The sequence below is a fragment of the Trichoplusia ni genome, chromosome 3, assembly GCF_003590095.1.
Source record: "Trichoplusia ni isolate ovarian cell line Hi5 chromosome 3, tn1, whole genome shotgun sequence".
Taxonomy (NCBI): Eukaryota; Metazoa; Arthropoda; class Insecta; order Lepidoptera; family Noctuidae; genus Trichoplusia; species Trichoplusia ni.
This window is the reverse complement of record NC_039480.1, coordinates 1875376-1890870: the sequence shown is the minus strand read 5'-3', so window position 1 is coordinate 1890870 and position 15495 is coordinate 1875376. Positions and strand designations below refer to the sequence as shown.

Sequence of the window (15495 nt, the reverse complement as noted above, 5' to 3'; positions counted from 1 at the left end):
ATACATCTTAAGAGTACTACAGTAAACATGACTAGCAAGCTATTATGCTACTGATGCCAACTTAAGGTCAAAAGAGCAAAATTAATCATCAATCTACTTAACAATTATCTAGTTTACTACCCACCTTTGCCCATTTCTACTCAGAAACAATAACTCTCTAGACCTAGAAACCTACTTAGATAAGCATTTGTTACAAAGCATAGTCCAAATAATAATTGAAAGTAAGTTATCACAGTAGTAAATAATATTCTGTGGCAATTAACATTTTAGGAATTCAGTTAATTACTTGTTTATAGAATGTTTAAATGTAACATTATGTAACTGAGAAGTTCAGTGATTGACTGCTATAGTGACAATTTGAAGAATTTATTTACCACACTTGTCTTATGTATATCGTAAGCATATTACATACTAATAATTGAGTACCAAAACAACTTACTATAATCAAAACAACTAAATTTTCTAATAAAAATATTTTACTTAATTAATTTGTACAAAAACTTACATGCAATCTTATAACTAGGTCTTAATTATCTGCTAGGTGTTTTGTGAACTTCCAGACTGGCTGAATGTTGAGGTGTTGAGTACTGATGGCTGTGAGAGCTTCTTTTGTGCTTTCTAAAAACCAGTAGTGGGGAAATTAGTTGACTATCATATTTTGTAGGTATATGAACAAACTTTTTTTTTTCTTTTCTTATGGTTGTTTTACTACAAGAGTTTAATGTTTTTAGCTGCCTCAAGGCTATGTGTGCACATAAATGGTAAGTTAAAGATTATAATTAGTTATAATGTAACAGAGGCAGCAAAGAAATATCATTTTCATTACATGCTGGCATGATCAAACGCACATGGGTCATGGTTTGTGACTACAAATGCTTGCAGTGAGTCTGAGTGGCATGAATGTGTGTGAAATCCCCCATGACCCCATACAGGAGTCACAGATTAAGAGATTTTAACTCATATAAAAAGATAAAAATATCTCACCATTTGTATTTGAAGTAAATAATCCATAGCAGATGGCAACAAAGGTTTTGCAGAATTAATCTCCATCATAGTCAAGTGGTCCAACCTGCCGTAACCACCTCCGGACTTCATGAGTGCATCCATTGAGGTCCGTAACTTAGACATGCGGATATCCCAAATATCTTTGATTATTGTCTTTATTTCAGCAGAGTTTGGAACATCTTCTGACGCTGCTCCTAAGATGAGTTTTGCTTCAACCATATAGTGTTCATTCGGCATTTTTGTGAAGAATCTGAAATATTTAGATTTTTGTCATTAATAGTGGGCTACATAAAAGACCCACCACCCGCAGAAGACCCACTAATTATCTCTTACATTTAAAAAAAAAATCCTTTTATTGTATTCTCAAAAGGTAATTCAGTGCACATTGAACTTGAAAGATGCTTCTCCAGTTTGATGTTATTGCCATATTAGTTAGTAATGAAGACAATTTAAACATGTTACCAATTATTAGTAAAGACTAACAATCTAACACGGTAAACAATATTATAACAGGTATATAATAACAACTAACCTAGATCTCTTTTCTTCTTCCTTGATATTTTCCAATACATCTAAATCCATCCAGTCGGGAGGTACTATTCGGCACTTTTGCTTCTGTTTCAGCATCATAGCAAGCCACAAAGGAACATTTAATGGCAAACCAGCACGAAAGGGACCAAATTCACCGCATATTAAATAGATTTTGTCGTACGAGAAATTTGGAATGACACTAATGATTCTATTCTCGCCGATGAATTCAACTTCATAAGGGTCCATCTTTTTTATCACATATAAACACTATTTTTCTCCTAAATTTCGTATGAAAAGATCTCACACAATTACTAAAATAAATAACAACAAAAAAGTGTAATAAACTTTACGACATTAGTTTTGATTTGACGTTAAAAAGAGCGGGAAACACCTGACGTTCAGCCGCTAGAATGTCATTACCGAACGTGAAAGAAAAATCATACTGGACCTTTCACTATAATTATTATACAATTTTATTTATTTAATTCATTTGTCTATATTTTTTTTTACTAAAACTTATAAAATAGAGCATACAATTTTTTTTGTCGTCGCGGCGACATCTATGTGACTTATTGTTCAACTGGAAGCATGAAGACTGTCAACGGTTTCTCAATGTGATCAACAGATGTCATTTCATGTACCAAAACTGAAAACATATTCCCAAAAACTTTTAAAGCGTAATTTTGAAGTTGTATTTAATTTCATGTTGATTGAAGAACGTGTCGAAAACCCAGTATAAGGCTTGAAAGTTCAAGTAATCTAACTAAACTATAAATTAATAGCGTAGCGATCGATGCAAATCGTTTTGGCAAAGTGCAAACTCCTAATTACTAGCCGTAAATTAGGGTGGCCGGTTGACAATGTCTCAGACGGTTGATATTTATGGGAGGCCTCGTTGGCGGGGTCCGGACTTTTGCCACCCTCCATGTCTGTCATAGGCTAACGTTTTATGTGACTTGGGAACTGAATTGACGGTCCTATATCAAAATAAAATATTTAAGTTTCCCAATTTGAACTGTACGATGAAAGCAGGGATGTATTTGAAAATGATTTAAGCCCCTTAAGCAATAAACATGTTTGTGCGTAAGTTTACTCTGAGGCAGAGTGCTAAAGCACATTCATGTTTCCCAAAAAAGACAAATGAAATTGCGAAAATACATAGGTACAGAAAACCAGACAACCAAAAAAAATCGTGATAAGAGAAAAGATTGAATGAGTACTGATTCTTAATCTATGGAAAGGCAAAGAAAAAGAAATCAAACGTCAGAGTTACTTTTTTACATGATGCGCGGGCAAAGCGATTTAAATTTAAACAATTTTTAAAGAACTTTTCAGCAGTTATTAAAATGTGCGTGGCGTTGAATTTAATAGAAGCTTTTTACAATTAGTTTATTCGTTGTGCAAAGTGTTAAATAAAATAAATTACAAAATAATAGATAGGTACTTGTGTAGTGACTTCAATTAATATTGTGACAGTTACAGACTCTTGTGCTTAACTTAATGACAAATTCAATAGAAGCATAAATAGAATAAAATATGTGATGCCTTCTAAATTGTCTACAGAAAGGTACGTAACATTTTGTGTCTCTAAAATAAGTAAGTTGCATGGCAAATAATTACTGTTTGAACCAAATTATACCTACTTACGTCTTACAAAATGAAGCTAATCGTAAAATCACTAGGTACATTTTTAGGTAGGCTTAATGTAGTAATATGTAATGTTCATACTTACTAACTTATTTATTTACCTACCTGGAAAAATACTCTTACTGGAAATAACAGTAAATAAAATTATTTCTGCTGGTACCAAAAAGCTTAGTAAGTTAACGTTAAGTTGAGAAATAAACTTTAAAGTAAGTAATAGAGTCTACATTACGGAAAAAAAATAAACAAGAATGAAATGCAATTAATCTTCATAAAATGTAAACTTAAACTAGAAAAACAACATTTCGATCGGAATAAATAACGAAATCTGTCTGCACGAACGGAAAACACACTCAGACATCTTTCTTCTTAAATCTGCATACAAATTCGTGAGATCGCGCGCAAATTCACCCAGTCATTTAAAAGCGATTCTGCTTCAAGTGAACGTTGTTTTTTTACCATAAATATGTCGCGTGTGACACCAAGCCTTATGCTGCCACCTATCGGCGGTAGTATCAGTACGCTAGTCACGTTTATCTATGCATAGATGGCGCTATGTGTCACTCTGGTGGCTTTCACTAAAGTTTATTTTTCTTTGAAATCTTTTTAACTCCTGATATTTAAGAAGTAAAGACATTTTAATATTACGTTTAGTGCGTAATATTGTGTTCGATATTGTTTACGCTATTAGCTGTAAAAATCTGTTCAATAGGCTCTTTAATAAACTTGGCTTGGTTGGATGTTTCTAATTCTTTACTTCTTCTAAGTAATTTTTTTGGGAAATATTTTATGAATCCACATTTATAACTGTGAATAGCTGATAGGTAGTTAAAAAACTAGTCACGACGAACAATTCAATGAAATTCTTACGACCCTTCAGTATATACGATATCAACAATCGTAACTTATTATTTTTAGATATAATTATGTATTTTGAAAAATTAAGTACAAAAATAAACATGAACGAAAATCCCTCTTTGATCGAACAGAAATAAACTCAGATTCTTCCTATATCAGTCACAATACATCAAATGCTTGTCAATCTCATCGAAGCTTACAGACTAGAAGGTTCCAATCTCTTTGCCATCAGAATGATTCGTAGCTCGCGTCTAGTGAATGGCACGTATTCCGATGCGATCTAGACGGCTTGCCAGTTGCCAGACGTCCACTGCAGTATCTTCGACTAGAGCACCTACGTGACATTCACTCTTTAGAGACAGTTGACGGTGTATTCAAGGCTTTAAAAAATTCTAAATATTACTTTACTTTGAATTTGTATTACATTGTTGGACAATAATAATTAAGATATAACAGTTAAGTTATTTTAAATTTGAAAAAAATATCGGTTGAGTCGTTTCGGAGAAAAAAAGTAGCTAAAATTGTTGAACGAGAATGTTATCGCTGTATGTACAATAAGGTGTCAGATCAAGCTCAGATAGTCCAGAGAAAAAGTCAGTTCAGATTGTTTCGATTTTTTTTAAGGTCCTCCAAAACACGAGCCTGACAACACAAACTGTTTTTGTCTGGATATTAAAATCCGCTACTTAACCTTAATCCTCCAGAAACGTAACATATTTAGAATTGTTTCGGTGGATACTCGTGCGAAGGTATTTTATTTCAGTGTCCGTCTTTGAGTTTAGTAAATTACGTATATGAATATGTATTTTTATTTAGTCCCGCAAACGTGCATTGATCAATTTACACTGAATGGAATTTACTCGTAATGTCGTTTCCTCTCTCCTCAACTTAAAAGCAAACTGCTTTAAAGTTTAATATTAATGATTGTAGTTCAGAAAAAAGAAACAACAAAAATACGTGTCAAATACTTTTTTATTCTTTATTCTTAACAGATTTTTTTCTTTTAAACCTTGTCATCATCCCTATTCGTCACTAAACTATTTACAAATACCTTACCTCCTATAAGAATTTATCAGTAGCAGTTATCAAAAATGTTAGCTCCACCAAAAAGCTCACCTTCCCAAATGTCTCGTTAAGCACTTAACGATAACTTATACTTACATAGCACCAGTTTCACAGTCAGTTATTAAGTGAATTATTATAATTACACTTAGCCTCTGCCAGTTGCAAACAACTTTGTTCACTTATCTCATTCTTGCGGCCGCTAAACTTTCTCTCGCAAATTTCTATGTTTTTGTTTTTAATAAAAATGTTTACGGCCCCTGGATTGCTTTTTTGTAAGTGTTTTGTTGAATTTTGTTTTGCTGCGATTATAAGTGCATCAGTGATCTGGTATTATTGTGTTTTAGAAATTTTGCTTTTTTTCTCTATTGAGTAGAAATGGGATTAGTCTGAAAATCAAAGTTATTAAGAAGAGCAATTTAAACAAGATTTTATTTTATACGAGCCCTGCATTTACGAAGCTTCTAAAGTATCAATAAGTTCATTTTCGGTTATGATTAGTAAGTTAAAAGCCTTATGTACTTCATAGTGTGAAATATTATACATAATATTAGGTATTGTAGATCAAGCTGTGAAAAATACCTTTGTTTTGAAAATAAGCTTCCTTGTACTTAAATTATAACTATAAATCTAACAAAATAAAAACTACCCGAATGTTGAGAACCCCACTTTCTTAACCCAAGATGTAACCGGACTGGAGTTATCACAGCACAGCCAAAATCTTTGAGCATTAAGCAAGCCTGAGGGCGCAATTAGCAATCAGATAATAAGTTAAAACTAACATCTGTATTTACCTAATGGATACGCCATTTTGGAAAAATATGCGTTTTCTTCTTAAGTGGTTATCGTTATAAGTCGGAAAAGTTAATTTTGGGAAAAGTGTAAAATGATACGTGAATTTCTGAAATATCAAACCCCTTAATAACTTTCATTCTGCATACAGATGAAGGTTTTTTTATTTTACTCCATCTTTATAAAATAATGTTTTCATCTTCTATATTTTCGAGTTTGCATCTACAAAGAAGTCTTTCTACTTTCAGTAGTTCGAAAGTGTCATACCCCATATGAATCAAATGTAATTTCCATTTATTCGGGCCGTTGTAGAAATAACACCTGCGTAGCTGTTTTTAAAGCCTTACTTTTGTTCAAAGTTGATATTGGTGAAATTGAGTTGAGGTTATCCTTCAAAATATTAACTCTCCGACCCATCAGTAAAAATAGATTTATCTATATATTCCATTCTTGCAATGTTCTCTATATCTCTGTCCCAATTAGCTACCGTAACCCGTTACTCCGATCAAAACTGAGTCGTTCTTAAGTTGCCCCCTATGAGTAATGTGCGATGGTTGAGCTGTCGCGATATGACCCGTTACGGCGTCTCTTGCTGCGCCCGTTCAAGCAGACATAACGGCATAAGTTTCTTTATATAATTGTGTTATTAATCTAATTAATGGATGTAGACTTTTGTTGGTTTGATCTGGTTGTTTTATATGGCGGATAAATCTCTTCTTTATTATCGTTACCGTGGTTTCTGGCATGTTTCAGAAGTTATTAGGAATTTTTCAGTGCGTTGCTACTGCAACGGTTATTCATATAGCTGTTTTATCATTATTTTCCTTATTTACTTTGGTTATAGGTTAAAATAAATTACAGAATCACGAGAACACACAATCACAAGAAATCACACAATGTTGCTGGCAACAAGATACTTATTTTACATTGTGTTTCAGTTTCACTGTGACAACTTTATATCAGTTTTGCAAAAGCTCATCCCATCCCGTCCCAAACTCGAAAGATATTAAACATCTTAAACTAAATCCATTCCATATTGGACCTTCCTAAAAGCCATCTTACCCAGACATGTCGGAACACGTCATCGGGTCAAATCATCGTATCAGTTCGTGACGGACACGCGGACGTGACTGGGAACCGAACCGGCGGCCGGCGATAAATCGCGGGCTACTGCGCCAGCGGAGCCTGGCCTGCGATAATAGTGCCGTGCGGATTGTAAGCTCGTGAGATTAAGCTTTTAGATTGTTGGTTTGATGCAGAATGCTTTTGTTTCTAGCATACTTGATGTAAAACTATTTTTGAACGGATTTTATCGAAGATTTTCATGGTTTTGAAGGGTTCATATTCTTCTCTGAAATTTAGAGAAAAAGAAGATAATGTTGTGAGAGTAGGTATTTACCTCGATGATTCTGTAATCGTACGTTCTTCGATTTTGATACTATTCCATAATTTATAACAATATAGTTTAGTTACTAATCATTTGGCTACGAGTGGCAGTCAAATCAACATATCTCTGCCAACCCTGACTATCAACTTCTTTGAAGACAATTTTTTTGTAAACCTATTATTAGGAAACGTTTAAAATGGTACAACATACTGTTACCTAATGGTAAAGTTTAATGGTTAATGAGCTTTTTATATATTCACTAGCTGTTGCCCGCGACTTCATCCGCGTGGTTAGAAGATATAAGTTATAATTTATACCTGCCTTCTATCTATCTTGTAGGATTCAGTCAGCGTTTGCAATGTAAGCGCAAAAAATGTGTTTTTTACGACCTCACATTAGAAACGTCAAAAATTGTAGCCTAAGTGTTATTCTGATGTATAAGCTATATTGTGGTAAAGTTTCATTCAAATCCATTCAGTAGTTTATACGTGAAAGAGTAACAAACATTCATACATCCATACTTACAAACTTTCGCCTCTATAATAGTAGTAGGATGGTCTCAAGAAACGACCTTACTTGAATTATAAAGAAACACATCCAGAAATTCTTATTATTATCAATGGAAATTTCGGTCACTATAAGGCAATAAATGACAACAAAAAAAAATGCAAAAATAACATTCCATTAAAATTAAGTTCTTAATTCTATATGTATTATTTAATAACTATCTACAGGTTTTCCACATAGCATAGCAACGCGCGTAGCAACCCTATTCATAGCATTTCCTTCATACCGGCGGCTCGTAGAGGTCAACTTACACTGGCTATGGCTCAGTCATTATTGAACATGTTATTACTATTATAAATAAGGATCTCATGATATTGTGCTAATATTAAAATGTCTTGTTTTTCTTCCGTTATTATTTTTTTGTTTGGACGAGTCTGCAGTTTTTGTTCTGTGTGTTGTATCAGTCTTTGCGTTTAAATAGTAACAAAAATATCAAAATTTGACAAAGATATGTATAAAATTTTTGTTTACGTACCTGAACATTTTTTTCAGTCTTATTTTATTATTTTTCAATTCACATCTCGTGACAATTTTGCATGCTTTTCTCATTTATCAAGTCATTCAATCATAGTTTACGTCAGCTGTGTGTGTTTCTCGGGTCCTTAAATTCAGATGCTTTGCAACTACAATGTCTGCATATTGCAGCACACATCAAATTCTAAATAAGGACCATTTTCCATATCGAATAGGCACACACTGCTCAAAATCAAATTACTCAGACCCCCACTGTCTTGCTATGGCGGCGAGATGCCATTAGCCATCGGATGCCCCATAAACCGCCATAAAATAGCATAAACCCCATAATACACATTAAAAACATTAGAATGCTACTTCGACAGATACCATGGCGTCTGTTATGGGGAACGCGGTAAGTGATTTTTTTATGTGAGCCTTGGGAGTAGTCGCTTTCCCAAGGGTGTTGTTGTATTGTGTACAAGGTGAGGATGCATCCTTTTTGTTATTACTCACGGCTATAAGGACTAAGAGATTTTCGGGAAACACAGCGGTTCTGACTAACACCATTATGTTAATGAATGAACAACATATATTTTAATGTAAAGGTACCTTAAGTAGATTATGTGAAATTTATTTCATTTTAAATGTGATAAGTAAATTATCCATGAAAGTAGTTATAACAATACCTATCATTAATTTGATTATTAATATAACTCAGCTCTTCCTGTTCACAAAAATGTGATTTTGTTACGAAACTTCTGTACTTATCAAGTTTTCTTGATAGAAACGCATTATTCGCTTTTCCATCACAATCGGATAACAACACTACCGTATCTTCCACCACAGCAGCACAGCTCATAAATCGTTCACACATCTCTATGGCTGACGAGTTTCAGTTTTTATAGCTCTTACCTATTAGGGGACCTAGCGAGGGCGCCTTGTACGGAACCATTATATTGGGGCGTGAGATGCATTTGTTTATGATGTAATATCCCTTATATATTGTTATGAATGGAAAGAAAATATGGATATTTCTGCACGGGTGATGAGCTCTTTTAAGCGAAAAGGAGGTTGGTATATTTTTGTAGAAAACCAAGCACAACCTTTGTAGTCAAAACCATAGATCGAAAATTTGACTAACTTTAGTATGAGAATAAACACCGTGACTGAACATCTTAGTTGATTGTAGCAATAAAACCATGATTCAATTTAAATTCAAATTCGATTTGCAGGTATATTTTACCTACCTACTCATTGATTAATTGACTACTTACAAAAGAGCAACTAAAGAAAATCTTTCCATGCAAAGTCATGTCAAAGGAATTGTACAAAGCGCGAAAATAAACACGCAAATATTCGACAATTACTATAAAAGTCTAAATTACTCCAAAAATCGTTTAACAAACATTTAAATTTCCATCAAAACAGTCCCGTTGTTTATTGCAAATTAAATGCAATTTAACCCTCAAAAAGCATTCGACATTCCACAACAAATTCTGTACCAAATTGGTGGAGGATCTAGCCGCGATGTTTATACAGAGGAGAAGGGGGCTAAAGTAACCCATTTGAATGCATACTTGTCCGTCACTCAAGGCGATATCGGGCCGGAGCGAGCGCTGAGCGTGTTACAAACCGACAAATTTATACCGAGCCTCCCCAACCCCCGATTTATGAACTAAAACAGAACTCGCAAGATATAAATGCCGAGTTATCGGAGTTCTTCGTAAGCTGGTCGTTTGCTCGTACAAGCTAACTTGTCACATACGCGATTAAGCCCGATTGTGATGTAGGCTCGCAGGATAACTGTTGATTTGATTTTATGTCACACCAAAACGTCTGTCTGTACGTTTATTGCTTATAAAGTCTCGTTAGGTTACGTTTTGTATCGACAAATAAAATTGCGTGTTAAACTGTTATGATCCTGACTGGATTGTGTCGGGAATGACAATTATTTTTCTCTTTTTTAAGTGGATCGCTTTTGTGTTGTTTTTTATTTGGTAGACTTTCATGTTGAGTAATATTGCTTTTATTGCGGATTCATGTACAATGTAAGTATAACACAGACTTGTAGTAAATAAGACACTATTAGGTAATATATTGGGGAAAATTTGAAAAATGACATGGGAGGAACAAACATTTTCATGTTTGTTCACATAATTTTGAAACACATACAAATACGAAGCTTTCAGTTTAACCAAATGGAATTGGATAAGCACAAGGAAAGCAGAAGTTATATCAACAAAGGAAGTGATGACGCAAGCGTTACTTGGAGCAGACTCCATTACGTCACTAGCTCTTCAACGAAAACACGCCAACAGAAAGCCTAACTCGATTTCACAAATCACCGAATCCGACCCATCTGTTTATTGCCCTGCTGATACCCAAGCTATTGTACCTTTTTCCCAAATAGAAATGAACAAAAACAATTCGTACAGTCGATATCATCAACACCGCACGGAACACATTCTATTCGCCAAACTTTGGGTGAAACTTCCGCACCCCAAACGCACAATAAATAAAGAGGAGGGGGGCACAACAAAAACTCTCGCAACCATCACCTCGCCACGTCACCCTGCTCAGATTTCATTACCATAAAGAACTGGAAGCCTTAAAACCCCCCGGCTGTGTAAAAGGTGACGAATACCGACCAGTCGAGCGAGCCCTCTCAGTCCGGCCGTGACTTCCCTTGTTGTGCAACTGTTTGTACAGCAGGACGGGGCAGAGTAGGTCTTGCTTGGGTGGCCGGTGGAAATCCCTAAGCGGGCCGGTCCCGGCGTCGAAATGTGCCGTAAATCGTCATAAAACTGTCTGAATCCATGATGTGACGCTGCCCGGGGGTAATTAAACTGGAATTTATAGTTTTGCGCGAGTTACCCCTGCTTCCCCCTTTGGTTTGCCAACGTCTCATCTTGACGATCGAACGCCCGCTTTTGTTGGCGTTTGTGTCATATTTTCCGTGAAAATTCTAGCAAATAAGTTTTTTAATAAATTTTGGTGTTGCTTCCGTAGCTGTTTCTAAAGTTGTCGTGGTTGTGTCAGTTGTTACGGATATTCCTATTTTGGTGCTATATATTTTTCTTTTATGCTCATTATTTTACGATTTTGTAAATATCCATCCGTAATTATGTTCTAGGAATTTCAACAAAAATGCCTTTAAATTTCAAAAGTTTTCAAACATTTTTATGCTTAGTGTTTTTTTATTACCTTCAATTGCCAACCAAGCGCTACATGAATTCTTAAATAATTTTAAACGGAGACCAAAATAAATCCCATTCTGAAATTCAGCAAAACGTCTCAAAATCTCTATCAAACCCAAGGAGGTTTAAAACGCAATTCTTTTTAAAGAAATACGCCGTGTGTCTCAGCTAAATCTCAAGAACCCAGATTTAGTGGGATGCAAATCCGAGATGCCGCGTTGAACATAATTAGCGTCGGTCTGTTATAGTCGCCCCCGTCAGCGGGAGGCAGGTAGCACGGCTGGATAGATTACGAAAACATTACAAGACTTAGTGATGCTGGCTGACGACGCCTTCGCTTTATTTCATGGAAATCTCCGAGTTCTCAGGCGAAATTTTTGTTTATTAGGACTTTGTCCTTAGACATTTTGAGGTTATTTTGAAGCCGCAAGTTTATCTTAAGCTTCATTTTGTAATATTTTGCAGAAGGGAGATCTATTCCGCAAAATAAAGTGTTTAAATAAATTAGAGGTTTTCATTATGGATAATAATAATGAACAGTCGTGCATAGGTACTACAAATAAGTCCCTTGCTCGTAAGTTTAACTTTTTCAAGTTCAAAAAATAAATTATAGGATAGCCGTTGAATTTTATTTTATAACTAACTATGTGTGCTAATAACCTTTTTTTATTAAAATAAAAACTTCCACACCATATAGACAGATGTCGCTATAATCACCACTCAAGCGCTAAAACTTGATGACAATATTCAAAATAACCCTTGTTTTAAACAGAATAGCGCTTTTAAGCGTAATATTAAAGATATTAAGTGCATACGCGTAGCGTATTCGCTGTACGGAGCAATTAGATGTATAAATAAATTCATTTTACATCCGACAGATGGCGGGAACGCGCATCGCGGCCATCTTGCGCGATATTCATAGGTGATCTAATTAGGGCACTGTTTCGTATTGTTTATTTTTGTATGATATTAACAATTTTGTGTTCGTTTTAATGGTGGTTGTTATCTTAATACGTGTTGATTATTTGTGTTATTAGTTTTGGTGTTTGGAGCGCTCTAGAGGGAATGGAAAAGGGTGTCTTGAATTAACTGAAAGTTGATTTGAATAGGACCGTTAATTAGAGCCATGAACTGTCTTTTTATACTGCATATTGATGTACAAAGTATTAGTTCTATATTTGATTCCATTGTTACTTGCATCATTGAAAAAAAAAATACTTAGACAACAAACAAAAGCGTTAAGTATCCATCCAATTAAGTAAGTACCTAAATCGTTAACCTTCACTAAATTTTATTTTCCCCTTAATCGTGCAGGAGCCCTGTCCCTACCAACCATTAACGTTACTCACCAAAATAATCAAATAGAAAAAGACAAAAACATCAGTAAATAGGAATCGGCCATAACAATACAAGCTGAAACCAAACTCCTACACATTAGGCCCCTAATTTCCAATTAGCAAGCAGGTAACGTAAAAAGACGCCATTAGGAGACGCTTCCCGATTTTCCGTTGGGGTTGCCAGCTTTTAGACGGAATATTAACCTAAATTAAAGTCGCACATTTAGGTTATTTTAAAAGTCTATTGATTCTCGATAAAAGTTAATTACTTTTACGTTTTTCGTGAACAATTTTCAAATTATTTTTATAAACGTATTATTGTCAGTGTAATTAATACAGTCTTCAGCTTTTGTCAGCAAATAAAATATTTGAAAAAGTAGGTCTATTTTACCTAACCATTAAATTGAAGAGGAAAACCATACCTTTAAAAGTTGAAGTTACAAATTAAAAAATAACATTTAAATACCAAGAGCTGTCAGTATGGCAGCACCGATTCCCGCCAAAAGGTCGTCGGTCCGCCATCTTGTGGGTCACGTGGCCCGTTCGGATACGCGCGTGCGAATTATAGTCCAACGTTGCATATGTGATGTTGTTTATTGAATTAATTTTGGTCATTCTGATTCTCGGAATGGGTTTCCCGTTTCGTAGATGCAATTTCATCTTTGTTTAGGAACTTGAATGTGTTGTCTTGGGCTTTTGATTGGTTATGTCAGTGTTATAGCCAATTGTTATGTTGAGAATTGTCATTTCAAATTTTACTCACCGGAGGAATTGTAATTAAAACCTTTTCTTTTGTTTATGTTAGGTCATTTACTTTTTGTTAACACATGATTTCTTAGTTATTTCTAAGAAAAGTTAATGATAAATTGCGCGTAAAAAACTATACAACACCCTCAAATTCAAACCAACTTCACAGTACGTAATAAAGGGCGCAGATTTACCGCGTGCCCGTTACTGACTAACCAGACACCCATACTTTAACAATATTGCAATCGCAAAAACTCGCGGGACATCACATTTACAGTAATTAGAAAAGTTTGATACGTTTTGAGAAAGGAGAATTAGTATTTTGTGGCTTTACTCGTTTTGTACTGGCTATAAAAGCCGTTAACTGGCGAAGTAACAACCGCTTGGTGCCCGGTGACACCGCGGTGCTGACTGACGTTAGGGACTTACGGATTTTTCAGTCTGATAGATTCAGGGGTTGATCTTGGTTAAGATTGTCGTATATTTTTTTTTTTGTAGAACAGCGATATTCATAGCACAATTTTAATACACAATTTGTTAAAAAAATCACGAACTGTGACATGAATTTCGTCCTCTGTTTTCTAAAGAACTTAATTTTTTTCAAGAGCCCTTTTCGAAATTAAAGCAAAGATAAAGAGTTAGAAATGGATTGCCAAAATTCCTAGTGCATGCTTAGCACTATTTTAACCTGCCTGAACAAAAAAAAAAACCGCCGGTTAACCAAAACTCGGTGGAACTGTACCGAAAGTCTAAACAGTGAAAAGTTACGTCCATAGTTTGGAAAGCAACGGTAGTGACGGTGTCGGAGCAAATCCGAATGTTTTATTCTTAACGGCGACACGAGTTAATTGCTTCAACCCTCGTCCATCCCTAGTTTTAAACGACAATTTATTTTGGTTATAGCCTGATAGTACAGGATGTGGGTTATGACATCGGGTTTAGGCATTAGGTCGTACATAAAAAGTTAGTGGGCAAGCGAAGGGTGATGTGAGATTGAAAGATTATTAGGATGTATTCAGTGATACGGAATTAAGCTTTTGTGGGTTGTGGGAATGAAGTAACTCTGTTCAGAATAGACTTGGGAATTTAGACTTGTTTTATTATTCAAAATATTTCAAAAGAGACGCCTCTTTTATTTTGCATGTCTTTACCTGGTGAGAGTTTTATCTTTTTTTCCCAATTTGATTCGGAATTTCGGAGATTTTATTTTTTGTCTTTTTTGTGCAGGATACCAGTATTTTAAAGTGACTCAAATCCTTTTAAAGTAATCTGTTCGAAGTACACACAAATCTATCTTTATTTCCTCTAAGCTCCATCATACATTTCCAACATTGAAAACCCCATCACCCTGTATACATAAACATGAGGGCATAAAATTAAATTTATATGACAAACTATTGTTTAAAATTCAAATTGTACGTGAGAAATCTTGCCCGCCCTTAATTGTATTGACCAAAAGTCCCTCCACGAATTACTGCGGGCCGAGAGGGTAGTCCACTCCGCTTGTGTGAGGAAACAATAATAATCCGGTGACAGTATTGTAATGATGTAAGCGACAATCCTGGGTAAAGGTATAGAGAATGATAAAGATTGAACTGTGATTGTATTTGAAGAAGTTTGAGAAAAGAAAAGTCGACATTCGCCATCGAATTTGTCCAATGGATTTTGAAGAATTTATGAAATCACATCAAGAATAATTTGATACATTTTACATTGCATTATGGGTCACACAATAATTCTTCCATCTTTTCTCCGTAAAATTAATTTTAAGAATATCTATTGCTCCGAAATTCTATTTATATTCTTTTAAATGAATAAAGATGCTTTGAAAAAATCAGTTTCGCTTTTTAATTTTCTTAGCTTGCCATAAGAGTTATTGCGTTGGACTTAAGCCATTATTGTTTTGAGTAAC

General features: G+C 34.8%; 1 protein-coding gene across 2 annotated transcripts in view; it reads right to left on the bottom strand.

Moving 5' to 3' along the window:
- The window catches only part of LOC113508820 (probable DNA replication complex GINS protein PSF2), a 62097-nt gene extending 60167 nt beyond the window's left edge, over window positions 1-1930 (bottom strand). The window contains exons 1-3 of one of the 2 annotated variants that reach the window (XM_026891958.1): window positions 1538-1930; window positions 985-1255; window positions 506-618 (exon numbers count right to left, since the gene is read on the bottom strand). In XM_026891958.1, coding sequence (XP_026747759.1) covers window positions 538-618; window positions 985-1255; window positions 1538-1782 — 597 coding nt within the window. In that variant the 5' untranslated portion in view covers window positions 1783-1930 and the 3' untranslated portion in view covers window positions 506-537. Of the gene's footprint in view, window positions 1-458; window positions 619-984; window positions 1256-1537 lie in introns of those variants that run through there. The other variant, XM_026891957.1, reaches the window with a different exon arrangement.
- Window positions 1931-15495: the final 13565 nt, after the last annotated feature.